The sequence below is a fragment of the Adelges cooleyi genome, unplaced genomic scaffold, assembly GCF_023614345.1.
Source record: "Adelges cooleyi isolate 19-005CV unplaced genomic scaffold, UGA_ACOO_1.1 ACOO_flye_CR_arks_rails_tigmint_CR_PRNA_399, whole genome shotgun sequence".
Taxonomy (NCBI): Eukaryota; Metazoa; Arthropoda; class Insecta; order Hemiptera; family Adelgidae; genus Adelges; species Adelges cooleyi.
In genome coordinates this window covers 89417-109379 of record NW_026096077.1, presented here as the reverse complement: position 1 = coordinate 109379, position 19963 = coordinate 89417, and the positions used below count along the sequence as shown (strand labels likewise).

Here is a 19963-nt window from a genome sequence, read left to right as displayed (position 1 = left end):
TACCCATGCATTATTTTTCTACTTATTTAATAATCTATTTAATATAACTATAACATCTTCATTTTTGATACCCTATTTCATATATATTAACACATAATTTACAAAGTGCGAAATAATATATATTTAAAATTCAAATAATAAATATTTTAAGATTATTGTAAGCAAATGAGACAATGTAATGCATTTATTTATAGTGTATTGACCAATAAATGTATGATACATTACAAAAATAATCTTGGCTACGGGCTACAAATCATAAACGCAGTAGTTGTTTTGCCGATTGACAAAACCAAAATATGTATTACTTGTTAACACAACCGTCTTATAATAAAATGTTAATGTACCTACAGTGTTACAACTACTACTTTTGAGGCATCAAAACTAATAGTTTTTAACGGTTAAGTAGGTTATTAGGTTAATACAGTTAAATACGTTGTTTCTTTTTGAATTTGAGCATTGATTTGATTTGATTTGATATTTGTGTCCTCGTTTTCAATGTATCAAGTATTTTTTGATCGATGTAATATAAATAAACACATATTCAGATTAGACTATAACTCCAGTCTAATTTTCAGCTCTTAAATTTTGAAAGAGTAACCTAACCTAACCTTTCTCGATTTTGACACTACTCTCAACTCTACAGATACAATCAAATGTTATATATATTTATTTATTATCAAAAACTAAGACGGAGCAGATAAGGTTAATTTATAATTTTAATATGCTGAAAACTAGTTATTTAACATTTTTATAAATTTATAATATTTAAAAATACAATTTTCAAATCACCCAAATAGTACAGTATTCAATTAACACAAAAAAACACACACCCTCTAAATTTTTAAAAAATTAATACATAAACCTTGAATTTTTATTTAAATAAACTTAATTGAATAATTTAAAAAGTTTAATTTTATTATTACAGCGAACGGCGATAGAAAGTTGCAGTAAATTTGTAGCCCTATAATATTAACACAAAAAAAAATTAACAATGCGATAATATTATTATCGCAATATCGCAGATTACAATATGTGAAATTATATCAAATTTAATATCCTTCAGTTGAAGAAAAACAAAAAATGTGTAAGAGTGAACATATTACTTGCTTGGGGGTTGCAAATGTTTAAATCCGCAACTGGTCGGTGTTGTAGCGTATAGATAAACTTTTAAAAACCATTAATGTATAAAACTCGTTCCATGACATATCAGTTTCTAGAAATCAATTAAAAAGTATTCACATTAAAATTTATCAAACTATACAATGCTGTAACGAATCGAGTGGTTGCAATTATTATTATTGCGTTTTTATGTACAAAGTTTGGCCATGACGGGTGTTATAAAAAGCCATCTTAAATCAATAATTTAGTTTTTCAATAATTTAAAATCATGTCGAAAAAAATTTCATGAGCAATGTTATAAAATTAATATTTTAATGTTAAATAAAACCAGTCCAACAGTCATAAAATTGTTTTGTAACATATTTCGTCGAAAAAGAAGATAAAAGCGTTTTACATTTCTAAAACTTGTTCTTTCTACGTACCTTTCAATGCTGTTGTCAGTTCGTTTTCAACCAGCTTTAGTTTCTCCCGTAAATACTCTTTAACTGCGCTCTTGGTAACTGGACGGTTTTTGACGATTCCGTTATAAATATCTTGGAGATCCTAAAATCATAAAATTGTTTTTAAAATCAGGGGAACATATTTTGTTACGGGCCAAGGAACCCCAGACGACCTCCAGCTCTTACTGGCGGAAAGCTCTAAACGAGCGAATTCAGTAAGTACGTTTTGTAACGATCATATTTCACTTGACCGTTACTTCGCGTCCCAAACCAACTGACACAGCACCCCCGACTATAGGTAGGGGAACGGTCGCACACACAGGACAATGCACGTCGCGTATCATCTAATTAACCAGTTGACTTTACCATCACGGACCGCCAATATCCTCGACCTTGCGCTCTATATTTTTGCCGTTTTACTACAAGCCGCCCATCCGACTATCTTTTGTGTGCGTCCGTTTCAACTCCGCTTTGACCAACCATTTCATCGTCCAACCCAGGTCAGAGTGTATATATATATATATATTGTATAATTTTGTATTTTATTTAGAAACCCTAATTTAGAATAAAACATCTTGTAGCCTGCAGCTGAGAGTTAGATTATTTAACAGTGTGACCGCCCGTTCTAGCTCCTCGGGCGATATATTAAGTTAATAAGGGAGACTTTAAGGCCAATTAGACGTAGACAACGGCCTAGCCAACCGTTTTCCCGTGGGGATCCGTCTATTTTAGCTTTATCGACGGCCACTTTGCCTAGTCTAGCCAGCTAGACAAGTAGGTCCGTTACAACTTGGTGGAGGCGCCGATTGCCGTTAGTTTTATTTTTTATCTTGGGGGAGAACCCATTTTGCAAGTGAATAAACTACGGCCACGACCCCATAAAACTGCATTGATTAATTTATTCGCTCTCAGTTTGTGTTAAGGTGTTTTATTTTACGGTACAAATTGCTCTGGAATTTTAAAGGATATTTTATTTAACTTAAATTGCATTATTTTTATTCAATTAAAAATTAATTATGAATATCACTCCGCAATGCTTTTCCGGTCAATTGACCGAAGATATTAATGATTATCTAGAAACTTACGATAGGATATCGGCTGCGAACGACTGGAGTGAGGCGCAAAGGCTAATAAGGTTTCCGCTATATTTAAGAGAACAAGCGAAAAAGTTGTATAAAAGAATAGAATCTAAAAGCGCAGATTTAAAATGGGCAGATTTGAAAAAGGAATTTTTAGAGTATTATAATTCAGAGGAGCAACGTTGCACACTTGAGAGTTAAGTTATTTAGAGGTACGATCGCCTGTTAAGCTCCTCAGGCGATATAGCAAATATACAAAGGAGACTTTAGGGATATTTAAGTGTAGATACGGCCTAGCCATCCGTCCCGTCTTAGGGTCCACTAATTTAACCCTATCGACTGTCGTTTCAGCCTAGCCTAGCCAACTAGCCACGCAGACACGTTACAATTAAGTCCGTTAAGTTGTAACGGACCTACTTGTCTAGCTGGCTAGACTAGGCAAAGTGGCCGTCGATAAAGCTAAAATAGACGGATCCCCACGGGAAACGGTTGGCTAGGCCGTTGTCTACGTCTAATTGGCCTTAAAGTCTCCCTTATTAACTTAATATATCGCCCGAGGAGCTCTAATTCTCATTAGATACATATGGAACTCTAGTAAAATAGGGCTTTTGACTGTTAAAACTACTACAAGTAGACCTATTATTATTGTTACTGGCATAATTAAAGTTAATATTTCTGGTACCGTTATAGCGATTTTGGGTTGTCTTATAATTCCTATTGAATACATCCCTAACCTTATTATTATTTATCCCATTCTTATAAGTAATATTATTGTTATTAATATTATTATTAGACTTGCGAGCACTATGCATAGAATTGTTAAAATTCGTACCGTGATTTGTCCTAGTATCCTGATAATTATTTTGGTTTGCTCTATGAGTCTTATATTTAAAGTTATCAACATGTCTTTTATAGTTGAAACACCTGGTATCACGATAATTATTTTGGCTACCCCTATTACTCATATTATTTTGAGTCCTATAGATATTATAGTTATTATTTCCAATTGTGTTTATACTAAATCTATTATGTTTATTTTTCAAAAAATGTATAACCATCTCTTCGTCATTTACTCTAAGAGATAACTGCAATTTACGTAAATTGATTATACCTTCATAGATTGTTAAAAAATCCATGCCTAAAAGACTATTACCTTTCAAATTTTTTACCACTGCACATTCTATTTCAAACGGCACATTGTTAAAATACACTATAATATTTGTTTTTCCTACAAAATGTAGTTGCGAACCTATCGCAGTATATAATTTTGTTTGCCCAAATGAATTAATATATTGATTTTTTGGAAGTAAAGATTCATTAATAACGCTTACACTTGCTCCTGAGTCAATAGTGAACTTATAACCAACATTATTTAAAATACCTCTAATTACTAGGTTATTACTTAGACCATTTTTGTTATTCATAAAACAGCTACTTATATTTTCTACTAACGGTGGTGGTCTTTGACTATTATCATTAGACCATGCATTATAATTATTACCATTAGGATTCATATACCCTTGTTGATTGTATAGATTTCTATTATTAATATTACGACCATCGTCGTAACTATTAATGTTATAATTACCATTATTATGCCTATTTATGCCGTTATTAAAACTATCCTTAAAATTATTGTTGTTTCTATTAACTGTTCGAATATGATTTATTCCATAGGGGGTTTGAGTTAAAGTGGACTCTGCGATTTGTTTTGTGAGTGTCTCTACTTGAATTCTTAAGGCTTCTACCTCGGGGTTGGTTGGGGTATTAAATAAATTTCGGGCTCCTTCGGCCTTTCTTAAATTAGATTCTAATTTTTTCATAGTAGAATTGTCTTGCATACAAATCATACTAAAATACTCGGGTGGTAATTTACGCATTACTTGTGTTATTTTGGATTCTTCAGACATGTCAGGGTCAATTTCATCAGAAAGGCGGTTAAAGTCACATATAAACTCATTAACTGTTTCGTCAAGATTCAGTTTTCTTTGAGTTAATTTAACTTTAAGCATGTTTTTACGGGTTACTGTATTAAACGCTTTTTTAAATTCATCTTTAATATTGGCCCAAGTTAAATTGGTATTTCTTTTTTCAAATAAAAAATAGAAAGATTCTGCAGTGCCTTTTAAATAAAATGGAAAGTACAATAAGGTTTGTTCATCCGTCTAATTATTTAATTTTTTTATCCTATCGAATTTGGTAATGAAATCGTAGACAGATTCGTCGCTTGTACCGTGAAAAGTGTCTAGGGCAAGAGGTGATAAGTTTGCTATCATAGGGGCTGTCATATTGAATTCTTGATCGTAATATTCAATAAAATATAATAAGAATTTAAAAGAAAAATGTTAACCAAATATTATAAAATAAATTAATAAATTTCAATATTAAATGCAATTTGATACTTAATAAAAAAAAAATGTACTTTACTACAACCTGAGAGTTAATTAAAAATAGCAGGTACAATTATATGGGGTCGTGTCCGTCGTCTATTCCCTTAAAAATATTGGGGTCCCTCCCTGAGGTAAGACTAACGAATATCGGCGCCTCCACCAAATTGTAAAGTGTCTGCGTGGCTAGTTGGCTAGGCTAGGCTGAAACGACAGTCGATAGGGTTAAATTAGTGGACCCGAAGACGGGACGGATGGCTAGGCCGTATCTACACTTAAATATCCCTAAAGTCTCCTTTGTATATTTGCTATATCGCCTGAGGAGCTTAACAGGCGATCGTACCTCTAAATAACTTAACTCTCAAGTGTGCAACGAAACGAAAACAGGTTTATTAAATAAGTAAAGCTATGTACATATATATTACACCTCTACCTGGATCCTAAAGCGTTCTCTGTAGTTAGTCCAGGTAATGGCGGAGTTGAACGGACACACGAGTACGGGTAAAGTTAAAAGAAATATAAAATAGTAATGTAACGTGAAATATAGGTAATGGCTTTAGAATAATTAGGTCGCGGTCCGAAGATGGTAGTATGTCAACTAACTGGGCATCGGTGCCCCTGGCATTGTCCCGTGTGTCTGTTGTCTCCCCTACCTATAATGGCTTACATGCTAATCGGGGTAAACTGCTAATAATGCATATTTGGAGGCGAGTGGTAACGGGCGGCTAAATGTGACCGTTACAGTTTATTCCCTAATGGGGATTAAACACCTGATGGAGGGCAGCAGTAACCATCAGTACTGAAACGAGGCGGAAGAAGAACCGTCTGGTACTGCTCGTTATCAGATTATTCAGAATATTATTATCAGAATACTGCGATGAGGAAAGTAAGGGGAGACTACCACATGATACTCCCATGTCTTAAGACCAGAAAAAACATTGCCAAAAGCTACGTATGGAGTGTTTTGTTGTATAGTTGTAAAACTGGACCTTGACAGTACGAGATACAAAAAACTTGAAACAATAGAAATGTGGACCTGGAGAAGATTACTTCGTATTAGTCGGACTGAAAGAAAGAGCAATGAAGAAATTCTCCAAATAGTAGAGGAAACGAGAGTATTGCTATCCATCATTAGATGATTGGAATGGCTGGATGCAACGGGTATTCACATATGAAGACTCTAGCATTAAAGAGAGAAGAGTGGAAGTCTATATTTTCGCTATGACAAGGCTTAGTCTTTAGAAAATAAAGATCCTATATTAGGATAGAAAAAAATCATAATTACCCAAAAAGTAAATTTTGATGTTATTACTGCTATAAATTCGTTCGGTGACATTTTAGTACCTAGAAAGCATTATAAAAGTGTTCACATTAAAATTTACTAAACTACAATATGCTGTAAGGGATGGAGTTGTTGCAATTTTTGATATTGCGTTTTTATAAAGTAACGTCATTAAGGGTACTACACATTAAAATGACCTAAAAACAATAGTTTTATTTGTCCCCTTGTTTAGTTTTAAAACAATCGCGTTTAAAACAAAATTCTTGGGGAATGTCGTTAAATAAATATTTCAATATTAATTACAGATTGTGTAACTTTTACAAAACGTTTCACATTCTGACACGATTTGTAAGAAACAATATAAAAGCGTTTTATATTTTTATAGTAACTTGATCTACCCAACTACCTTTACAGACATCTTCTGCATTTTTTTTTTACCCCCCGACGCCTTTTTCATAAAAGTATAAATACCCCTTAGAAATGTTGGAAAAAACGCACTACCCAATATTCCAACATACCCAACTATCGATATTTATTTATGTATAACATCGAAGTGAATATTAGTTTTCACATTTCACACATATATTTTACAATATACATTAATTATTATTATTGTTCAACGTACTCCACACTGAACAAAGTATCTTATTGATATCGAATATAGAAATATCAAAATCTCTCATCACGTTTTGTTGTTTTATGTACTCTATTACTGTTTCCTTGGTAACATCGTTGCCTTGTTCTAAAATCTTTGTATGAAGTCTGGTTAGAATCTAAAATTATTAACATTTTTAATAAACAATGTGAATACTGTTTTTTAGAATTGATGTGTCTCGAACTTTTTACTATTATATTAATCAATAGATTTATGGAGAATTGCATTTTTTTTTAATGAATCATATAATTAGATAGAAAATATTTTAAATTACCGACGGATCTTCGCAAAGCCCAGGATTTGCTTTAGACAAATGAACAAACAAAGATAAAAACAGAATACAATTTTTAAAATTCATGATTGTCTGTTTTTTTTCAACGCCTAAGATATTCGAATACTGTTCTGCCGTTGTTTAAAACTTAAATGATTCTTATTCTTTTAAATGGCTTCTGTTGTAGCGATTTCAGTGTAAAACTTATAAGACTTGTATAAACGCATATGTATTTTGTTTGTTCAATGTAGTTTAAAATTCTATTTTGAAATAAATAATCGTGGCTATAGCCTATGAATCGTAAAAAAATAGTAGTTGTTTTGCCGCTTGACAAACACTAACAATTTAGCTATTACTTGTTTACTCATCCGTCTTTAAACTTTTTGTAGAATAAACGTATTATAGAAAAATTATTGTTTTTCAAATTACTTCCAAATTGATATTGTAATTTTAGACGTTTTATTATTTGTATTATGTTTGTTTCATATGATTACAATAGGAAACTTAACCAAGTTAGGAATCCAGGATTTTAATTCTATATTTGAAACGAATGAAGCAAGGTTCGAACATACTATCTTTGAACAATAGTTTAGTATTGTACTGGTAAAAAGATATACGAAAAGTCTCTCAGAATTTTCCATCTCAATTTACCCCAAACGAGTTTTATCATTACACCGAATTTTATATTATTTTAATAAATTTCAATTTCTGAAGATTCATTTTGACACTTTAAGAACCGTTTTCATATATGTAGTTGTATACACGATTACTCAATCACTCTTTTACTCAGTTCTAGCCTGGCAGAGATGTTATTGCGATTTCAGTGTAAAACTTAACAAAATGTATATGTACAATTCTTTCAATATATTTTGAAATTGTATATTGAATTTTGAAATTGTGGCTACAGTCTATGAATCGTATAAAAACAGTAGTGTTTTTGCCGTTTAATAAAAACAAAAATGTATCTAATACCTATTTACAAAACCGTCACATAGCAATATATTAGTACTTTTTAGCTTGTCGTGAACTAACCGTTTTATAGGAAAAATATTTGTTTTCAAATCACTCACATTGATATTATTAATTTAGACGTTTTATTATTTGTATTAGGTTTCTTTCGTATGATTAAACTGGTAAATTTACTTAAGTTTAGTTAGGAATCCTTCATTTTATTTCTACTGTTGTAAAACTTTTTTTTTTAAATGAATGACATAATATCATTGAATAATAGTGTGGTATTATATTGGTGACATCATACATTGTTATTTTAGACGTTCTATTATTTGTATTATGTTTCTTTCATATGATTACAATGGGACACTTAACCAAGTTAGGAATCCAGGATTTTAATTCTATATTTTAAACAAATGAAGCAAAGTTTCGGGTTCAAACATACAATCTTTAAACAATAGTTTAGTATTGTACTGGTAAAAAGATATACGAAAAGTCTCTCAGAATTTTCCATCTCAATTTACCTCAAACGAGTTTTTTCATTACACCGAATTTGATATTATTTTAACCCTTCACTGAATGAATTTTTTTTAACCATATGCTATAATGTACTTAGTACTACTTAAAAAAATAAAAATAAATTTTTTTTTAGTTTTGGTTTCATGAAAAGTACTAATTAAAGAATTGTTCCAATTATGAAACATTGTGCATACAAAGATGTATAGCAAGAACAGATGTAAACAATACATACAATAGTTCCATATATGGAACATTGTGCAGTAAAGGGTTAATAGATATCAATTTCTGAAGATTCATTTTAATACTTTAAGAACCGTCTTCATGTAGTTGTGTACATGATTACTCAATCACTCTAATTATTTCAAAATTATAAGTATGAGCTTGTAAAAAAAGTAAATTTAAAACAAGTTATCGTTTAGTTATATCATTTGGGACGATATTAATCATTCGTTTCAGGAACAATATTACTATTTACTATACAACACATACGGTTTGAAATATATTTCATAGTATTCAACATTTCTGATACCCCATTTCTATATATATATATATATATATATTCTTTAAAATTATCACATTATTTATAAAGTGCGAAATCAAAATATTTGAAATTCAAGTAGTATATTATATGATAAGATTATTCAAGTTTTTATTTTAGAAACAACCTTCGATAATGACAATGTTTTTTATTCTTAAAAAATAATATTTTTGATTAAGACACTTAGGTCATAAATAAACAACAACAGTTGTAAAATAACCAAAATTTTATTTCAAAAAAGGACTGTAATTTTGTATTTTGGTCGATAAGACATATTATTATTTGTTTTCAGCTGAGAACAGAAAATGTTACACAGCTAAAAATGTCATTACCTACTCATTATTTATTTTTACTAAAAATAATGTTAGTATTCCAACGATAAGTATTCGTATTGTACATTAGATAAGATAATTTGGTATCGCTTCAAACTAAAAAAATCGTATTTAGTTAACTTCATACATGTTTTGCTTAATACAAAAACATATTATTATTTGAATAATACACGTGCAAAATATTTTTCTGCTCTAGCCTGGCTGTGGTGTTATTGCGATTTTATGCATATTGTTTTTTCAGTATAGGTTGAAATTTTAAAATTAATAATCGTGGCTACAGCCTATGAATCGTAAAAACAAGTAGTTGTTTTCAAATATTATGTAGCCTTAATATTTTTTTTTGTCTTAAGCACAAAAACATGTTTTTATTATTTGAACAATTCTTATGCACGCTATTTTTTACACATTTAGATCTTTAAGAAGTCTATTCAAAATAATTATAAACTCTTCAAAATTGCTGAAAACCCATTTGCTATATTTAATCTTAAATTTTAACACATTATATATAATGTACGAAATCAATACATATAAAATTTAATTAGTATATTATATGATAGGATTATTAATTAATTAAAATTTTTATTATACAAATAACCATTTGATAATAAAAATATAGTTTTCAATTCTCGAAATAATATCTTAGATATGAACACTTCGGTCATAAATAAACAACAACAGTTATAAAATAACCAAAATGTTATTTCAAAAAAACTGTAGTTTTGAATTTTTTTAATAAGACATTTTATTTGTTTCTGGCCGAGTATCGAAAATCTTACAAAGTTAAAACATACATTTTTTATAATAGCTACAAACAATTTTGGTATCCTAATGTAAAACGAGATTCATCAATACACCAACTTTTAATTATTTTTATATATTTCAAGGGAAGTTCTAGTGATTTAGGTTTGCTTATTTTTCTGTTTATGTACTATAACATTAGATCTGTAAGAGGCATCTGTATTGGAATTTTCCATCGCAATTTACTCTAAACAAGTTTCATCCATACGTAGAATTTCAATTATATTAACAGATTTCCATTCCTAACGAGTCCTTTAAAACTTTAATAGCCATGTTTATATAATTGTACCTAAATACAATTACTCTATTATTTTATTGCTTAATTCTAGCCTTGCACTTAAAGATTCATAAAAAATAAAAAGATTTTTTATTTAGTAATTTCTCATGTGACACCTGTTAATTGGCATCAAAGTAAATGAAGGATGTCTTCGGTATGCCCGCACACGTCAGTTGTTTCAAATTTTAATTACACCCATTTTCCACCCACCTAGGGGTTAGGTTAGGGGGTACAAGTTTTTTTGTTTTTTTAGTTTTTTAACCATAATTTTAGGACCTTTAAGTAGAAAATTTACCAATAGTTAGAACTCATATGTATCCATAACATATTAAACGAAAAAGGTTTATTAGACACCGTATACTTCAATTCGTAAATCCATAAAAATATTTCAAATATTTAATTATTATTAAATATTTCGATTGACATCGAATCAAATTTTTCATTATATAATCACTCATAGTTGTATTTATTTTTGAACACAATTTACTTTCTTAACTAAGTTTAAATCAACGTAAATTCAAATCAGATGATTTTTACTTTTATAAATGTGTAGGCATTCCTACAGTTTCTGTTGTTTTTCAAACCGATATATTTATACATGAGTTACCTAAATATGTTTTGCATTAAATACAAAACTGATTTTTTCCAATATTTTAACAATACCCATGCACATTATTTTTCTATTTATTTACTACACCTTTAGGTATTTAAAAGGCCCATGTCTCTAGGGAGACTTACATTTCAGCTTTAAAATAATATTGTTATTATTCATATTGAAATTTGGTTTTCATTATATTATAGAGAATATAAAACAAAAGCTACAGTAGTGCCTAGGTAAGGTTTACTTTTATAATATGAGTTGTTTAAAACTCGAAAAAATAGTTGACTGTTATGGTGGTACATTATGTTCAGGTCGCAAACTTTTACTGTAATGGAAGTATATAACATGTATTTTCTATATAATAAAATATTATTTATGTTGAGTACAAATGATTGTAGCATAAATCATTGACCATTCCAACATAATTTAACAAGTGATAAACAAATGTAACTCAGTGTTACACAAGTTTTAAAATAAAATAGTTCAGTGGTTTTTTTTTTATATAGGCCAAACTGTATAGTATGCATATACTATGAGTTCAAACAGACATTTTATTTAGCATCAACAGTAAAAGATAAAGTATCTTTGTATAAAAAAAAAGCTGGTGCGGTGGGGATGGATTATATTAGGGTTGGGAGGTTACAAATCTATATGAATTAGTACAGCTGAAAGTGTTAAAATTACTTTCGAATAAACACTCCGATGCGAATCTATAATGGTATAGCACCGTCTATACTTGTATTTAAGTATCAATAAAATAATTGTACCTAAAGACAATAATGTGCTAAAAAATGTGTTTTTTTGTAATAGGGTCAATACGATTAGGGATTTGATCGTTTGTCTGTAACAATTTACTGCTATAGCTACTCATATATCGTACCTAATTAACAATATAATAGAAATATTTTCCAATACACGTTAACTGTTGATTAACATACACATTGCAACCTAATGATTGACAATGGTCAATGTGTAAATTTTTCCCCTTTTTAGGTTTTCCTTATTAAAAAGTTGAAAAAAGTTGAATAGTAAAAGACCCAATAATTGCTAACCGAAGAAACTGGTTCAGTGACCGAGTTCAAATCCCTTCTAAGCTTTTAGATTTTTACTGGTTTTTATAAGTTCTATTACTTTAAATATACTCCATGATATTCTCTATAATTTGTGAAACCCATCATGTAGACCGAAAAAGTGCTTCTTGAGAAAACCCTTTACAAAAATGATATTTTCACACTTTTATATTGTCTAAAATATATATATTTATTTATAGATTAATTACAGTCTAATATGTAATTTTTTTAACTTCGGTAATTTTAAATTTGGGTTTTTCCTTAAACAAAATACTGGCTAAAACCATTGTTTTAATTTAGGTGAATTTAGCTGAGTATCACTCAGCTACAAGTCTGACAAAGATGAATAATTTTTTGGGGGGTTTCAAGTTTTGACTATAGTAATAGATTTCATATTTAAAAATTTAATGTATAATTTTAAAATATCACAAAAGTAACCATTTTTTTGAAAAATTCACTGATGTTTTATAAAAAATGTTACGTACATAATAATATGTCTTAACACACAGCTAAATTTAAAAATAATACCATACAAAATTTTAGGGCACGTTGGTTATCAAAAACAAGTGTTTTATTAGCGTATTTTGTTTGGTTGTTTGTACCTATTCAAATGTTTGAATTATTTTTTATCATGACCCTGATGTTCTAAGAGCTAATGCGAACAACTATTTTTTATATTAAAACAAAATATTATTTAATTAAATCGTCCTAATGTAAACATGTATAATTATTATTTAATATTACATTTAATAAATATATAACAATAATATTTTCTTAACTGCCACAAATTAAAGAATAAAGACGAATTCAATTAATATATTAGAGATATGAACACAATAACAAAAAATTGTCAATTAGAATACAAGACAGTGATGAAAAAAGACTTGTGTAATCCCAACAGTTATTTGTCTTTTGTCTACATTACCAACCGTATACAAACGAGTCGTTGGGTTTTGAATAAATACTATAGACCTGTAACATCTACGTACCCACCATGCTTTGATCCATTATGCATTGACTCCACTGTACTGACTTACTTGCCTATAATCACTTTTAAAAAAACCCTTTGATCCTAGTTTCTAACTACATCGAAGCGTTTATTTGAAAGTGATGTTATCACTGAGTTATACTTGTCAACAAAAAGGTACTTAATTTGGACAATAATAAAAAAATGTACCGCTTCTCTTCAAAATACCCAAAGTATCTCTCAACTTAAAATCGCGAAGCTCTATAAATTTTTTAAAAATATTCGTTTCAGTTTCAACTTTGTATGGTATATTCTTTAATCATAGTAGAATATATCATAAACCCAAAATTTGTATACTTTGTGATCTTACACCGTGGCGTTTCTGGTCCCCGGTTTTTTACCTTTATGTGTATCACCCATTAAATATTAAGAGTTCTACTTTCTAGGTAGGTAATTGTATGCATTCAATTCAGATAATATGATGTGACTTTTTCTAAAATGAGTAGGCGTTTTTTTTTCTAACCGATTTATTTGTTTATAAGTAACCTTATTATTTTTGTTTTTTGTGTTTAGTACAAAAACACGTTTTTTATTATTTAAAAAATACTTATGCGCGTTATTTTTCTACTTTTTTTGCACACCTTTATATCTTTAAGAGGCCCCTGTCCCTAGGAGAATTTCAATTCCTAACGAAGTTTATTAATAAAAATTATAAACTCTTAAACATTTCTGATAACCCATTTCATATATTTAATCTTTAAATTTAACGCGTTATTTATAATGTACGGATTTAATACATTTGAAATTCAAGTAGTATATTATATGATAGGATTATAAAACTTTTTATTTTACTAATAACCATCGATAATGACGATAACGTTTTTAATTTTCGAAATAATATTTTAAATATAAATACTTCGGTTATAAATTAACAACGATAGTTGTTAAACAACCAAAAAATTATTCAAAAAAAACTGTAGTTTTTAATTTGGTTAATAAGACATATTATTATTTTTTCCAGCCAAGAATCAAAAATCTTAAAAAAAGCTAAAAATGTCATTACTCATTATTTATTTTAACTAGAAAAAATGTTAGTATTTAAACGAGAAGTATTCGTATTGTTTATTAAATAAGATAATTATTGGTATCGCTTCAAACTAATATATTCATATTTATTGAATATAATTTATATCAACTTCATACGTTTTTAGTTTAATACAAAAATATTTTATTATTGAACAATACACGCGCAAAATATTGTTCTGCTCTAGCCTGGCTGTGATTTTTTTGCGATTTTATGCATATATATGTATATTGTTATTTCAATATAGGTTGAAATTTTAGAATTAATAATCTTGGCTACAGCCTACGAATGATAAAAAACAAGTTGTTGTTTTCAAGTACTATGTAACCTTAATATTTTTTTTGTCTTATGTACAAAAACAATACTTAATCACGTATTTTTTCTACTTATTTTTTAGACTTTTAGATCTTTAAGAAGTCTATTCAAAATAATTATAAACTCTTAAACATTTCTGATATATATATATATATATATATATATTTATAGATTAATTATAGCCTAATATGTAATTTTTTTTAATTTCAGTAATTCAAAATTTGGGTCTTCCCTTAAACCAAATATTGGTTATCTGTCTTGATATCTACGTACCCACCATGCTTTGATCCATTACGCATTGACCCCACTGTACTGACCTACTTGGTGTACTTTGCACACCTTTATAGCTTTAAGTCCCTAAAAGAGGATTTCATTTCCTAACTAAGTCTATTTAAAATGATTATAACATATTCAACATTGCTGATAACCCATTTTATATATTTAATCTTTAAGTTTAACACCTTATTTATAATGTACGAAATTAATACATTTGAAATTCAAGTAGTATATTATATGATATGATTATTAAAGTTTTTATTTTACTAATAACCATCGATAATGACAATAACATTTTTAATTTTCGTAATAATACCTTAGATTTGAACACAAAGTTGTAGTAGGTACAATTATTTATCTACACCAGACGGTGTAAAAAAGGTCATATAATAACGTGTACACTATGACTCATTTTTTCATGTTTCAAATAGACATTTGGTTCCTTGGCTATTTCTGAGAACATTCATTTAATTAATAATTATTCAAATTAAGTAACAGTAAGTAAATTGCCATTAAATGTACAAGTATTAAGAACTTGTTTTTTTAATACACGAATTGTAAAATTAACAGTTAGTGCTACAAGTTGTAAGTGAGTACAGTAGAAAACAATTTCCAGACTGCAAAAATGAAACTTTATTAAAATAATAGTTATAATGTATTTGGAGACTTTAACAATATTTTTCACTTATAAACAGACAGTTCGTAGTCATTAATATACGTAATTGACAAAATAAGGACATTTTTGAAATGCTTACAATATTTCATAAGTGCAATGTGAAGTCCCAAAAATTTCAATTCTATGGCTAAAAACTAATATCTTTCGAAAATTACAGTTTCACCCGATTTCAGACAATTATGCATGAATTATTATTTTTAGTTATTGGAAAAAAATGAGGGAGGGGGTCGCGCAAAAAAAATTGCATTATCGCATATAAGCATTTTATGAAATTACACTTGTGCATATAAGTATCAAGTATATTCATCATAAAATATATATTTATAATTTTATAGAATAAATCAGTAAAGCTAAATCAGATCTTTTGGTATCGCTTTTATAAAATGTGTACTAGAAGCATGATATTTTTTTTTAAATTGATAGAATCTTTTTTAGAGAAGCTTCTCATTTTTTTTTAGTTTCATATGAAAACATGTTATTATTTGAACAATACACGTGTAAAAAAACTGAAAAATTACAATTATTTTGAAAGTGAATTAATGCAGGGCTCAACCGATAAAATAATAAATACATTTTCCTACAATATACCTATAGTTATAAGGAATTGGTGTAAAATAATATTTTATAAAATAAAACACAATTTTTTTCATACAATTTATGGGTTGGAAATTAATCTTAGAAGATAAGTCTAACATATACGATTACGGCACTCAAAAAAGAAAAAGTAACACATATGTTATTTAAAAACATATTATATACTTATTTATATGCTGGCAAATACTCTAAATATAGGTACATATGTATTAAAAACGGCTTGTTTATATCGTAACTGTTATTATTGATGTTAATATTACATTTGTATCTCCGCACCATTTCAGTGTAAAACAACATATTTCTCCGAACCGTTTTTTCTAATTTTTCCTGTTTCGAAGGATTTCTAACAACTAATACAATATGTATAAATTGTATTATACGGTTTTTGTGTTGATGATCGTTGTGTTGATTGGAACAATGAGCCAATCAGGACTACATAAAGTCATTTGGAATTTGACGATGGACAGCCGCCATTTGCACTGCAGTATAGATATAATTTCCTACCCGGGTTTTGGCATGGTGTTGCCCGAAGTCAAAAACCTTGACGGAACTTCACTTATTGAATTTGGAAAACAAAATTTGCCGATCCTGCAGGTCGACACACAGGTAATAAACTTCTCATAGAAATTTAAATATTTTGTGCTTAAAAGTTTTTCCGAAATCTATTAAAATATAAAATACCTATCTCAAAAAGTTATATAAGGAAGAACAAGTCAATTGGAATTTGACGATGGACAGCCGCCATTTGCACTGCAGTGTAGATATGATTTCCTACCCGGGTTTTGGCATCGTGTTGCCCAAAGTCAAAAACCTTGACAGAACTTCACTTATTGAATTTGGAAAACCAAATTTGTCGATCCTGCAGGTCGACACACAGGTAATAAACTTCTCATAGAAATTTTAATATTTTGCGCTTAAAAGTTTTTCCGAAATCTATTAAAATATAAAATACCTATCTCAAAAAGTTATATAAGGAAGAACAAGTCAGTTGGAATTTGACGATGGACAGCCGCCATTTGCACTGCAGTGTAGATATGATTTCCTACCCGGGTTTTGGCATGGTGTTGCCCGAAGTCAAAAACCTTGACAGAACTTCACTTATTGAATTTGGAAAACCAAATTTGTCGATCCTGCAGGTCGACACACAGGTAATAAACTTCTCATAGAAATTTACATATTATTTTGTTTTTAACAGTTATATACCTACCCCACCGACCAGAACTTGTAAGTTTAAAATTAATTGTTGAATTTAACTCTATCGCTGTATTCTTCAAATGTATTTAACAGGTTGTTGGAACGACCTTTCTGACTGGCATCCGAGAAATGGGCAAAGGCCTATTCGCAAAGGTGTGTTACGGAGTTGTGGTCAGTGCAGTAGCTATTGTGCTGATTTTTGCTAGTATTGTCATACTGGTACTCTTACTCACGGCTATTGCACCGTGGCTACTTGTATTGACTTCTTATGCACTGTTGCTGAAACTTCTGACTATCATGGTATTTCTGCCGATGTTTCTAGTATGGATAATCGTCAGTGTCATTGTAATTTATATTGTTATTCATTTGAAACGTTCACATATCATATAATGTTATCATACATTAACAATTTTCCCATAACTTATATTATTATTGTATAAACTAATTGTATATACTTCAAGCAGCTGTACGCCACAGCCATGGTGCGTAACCCGTCTTATACCAACTTGGAACACAAACTACATAATATTGTAAAATAATATGATTTTGTATTTCAAAAGTTTACTGGTTCATTTTTTTATGCAAATATATTTTGTAGAAATATCGCATGTTATCGGATCGTTTTTATTAATACCGTCATACAACAGAACATATGTAGTGAAGCTATTTTTAGATACCGTCGACAATTACTTTTAGCTTTAACTCAATACTTTTACTGACATTTGAAAAAAACTACGCTTTTACATTCGTCCCGCTTAACCCTACCTGTACCACGTGGTGGCGGTTAGGTTAGTATTAATACCGTACATTAAAAAACATCTTGCCCTGTTTATATTAAAGATTTGAGTAGAAAACAACTCTATGCAAACGAAACTCGATTTGTTACAACAACTTTTTAAATCGTTGTTTACCCAAAGTAATTGCTTTTGCAGTGTGGGTCACAATATTCTTTCAGCTGTGCGGTAGTACGCGACGGCCCATGGTCTTAAGATTGTCTTAAGATACGTGATAGTAATATTATTATAAGGAAATATTGTTTAGAGGATTTTACGCTATCATCGCCGACACGACGACGTCGTGGTGTTTTTTTATGTGCTGATCGATTTTTTAAAAACAAATCGTTGTATACGTTAACTCTTCACAGGTCTTGTGCAAGTACTTATATACTTGGAAATATATATACATAAGGTTAGGTTAGGTAGGTTAGGTAGGCTAGGTTAGGTTAGGTTTACATACAAGTCTACGCGGGGAAGCCGTAAAGTCACGGAAAATATTGTCACGGACCGTACAAATACGGAAAAAAAAAGTATAGTCACGGACCGTACAAATTCGCAAAAAATAATGCTACGGACAGTAATGTGGCAGACCGTATTTTTACGGTCGTGCGCCGGTTGAATTGCCTGCCAAATATACCTTCTTAGGGACGAAAGTATACGCAGCCCTGTTTTACTTCGTATATTTGTTATTCTTTATTAGTATTAAGTAAAATTATATTATTATTTATTAAAAAATGGTCTTAACAAGGGCGGTTCTAAAAAAAAATATGAAATAACATTTAACCACTTTTTGTATCCATTGCATTTTTTTTTATAAATATATTCATTTAAAAGTTTGTTATGCGGGCCTAGGGCTCCAAGGTGACCAAAGTAAATAAGTTGAAACAACACTCGTTTCCGTATGAATTAGAATTGATTTAATAGAATTAACGCAACAAAAATAATGTTAGTTACACGATAGACATAGAATAACATTAGACAACAATATTAAATAGTATGGTTTAACTTAAGATGTAGGACTAAGACGTAGAACAACACAAGTGAATAGTAGAATTACGACTAACGACAGGGCACCGGATAACGGGGGACTTTAGTCGGGTCTCACGCTAAAACCCTTTGGTCAGCACATTCCTGTCGGCCGACAGTAATCGGACGACCATATGTGTGTTTTATACACCATACAATAATACACAAGAAATATTAAGGGGTTCTTAACAAGTATTCTTATTTTTGCGTACATATTAGTTTTAAAATTTTAACATAAGAACATTGAGAAAATTAAAAAGTAAGGGGAAAAAAATGACTAATTAGTTCTTGTGCGTGTACATTTTGTTTTTGTAAAGTCAGTCGGCCGAATGGATTTGGGAACAATGACCTCGCTACACCCTTGGCCAGAAATTAAGTTAATTTGTTGTGTGTGAATTTTATTCACAATTGTATTTTGTTTAGTTAACTGTTTGTTGCACCGGTGAGGCAATTCTAGTTTAAGTACTAATGATAACCGAAAAAGGAACTTTTTTGAATTATTAAAGTTTTCAAATTATCAACATTATACATACATTACACATTTGACACTACAGTAACTCTTTGGTATTACTAGGCAACCCCATTCATCCCTTTTGAGCTACTGTATACACCATTACACTTCCTTTGCTTTACAGCGTAATCGTTAAAGCTGATAGAATTAAATTCCGATAGTAAATATACAGTAGTACAGTGGATATAAAAAAGTAATATAATATATTTTGTAAAATATTTCAAG

The 19963-nt window shown here is 29.6% G+C and overlaps 1 protein-coding gene across 1 annotated transcript; it reads right to left on the bottom strand.

The window, feature by feature from the left end:
- Positions 1-937: 937 nt before the first annotated feature.
- On the bottom strand, positions 938-7367 carry LOC126841615 (uncharacterized). Its single transcript, XM_050578199.1, has 6 exons — positions 7237-7367; positions 6933-7080; positions 6311-6369; positions 1542-1662; positions 1104-1213; positions 938-961 (listed from the first exon to the last, which is right to left on the bottom strand). Exons 1-5 carry the CDS (start codon positions 7318-7320, stop codon positions 1125-1127), a joined length of 501 nt encoding a protein of 166 aa, XP_050434156.1. The 5' UTR covers positions 7321-7367; the 3' UTR covers positions 938-961; positions 1104-1124.
- Positions 7368-19963: the final 12596 nt, after the last annotated feature.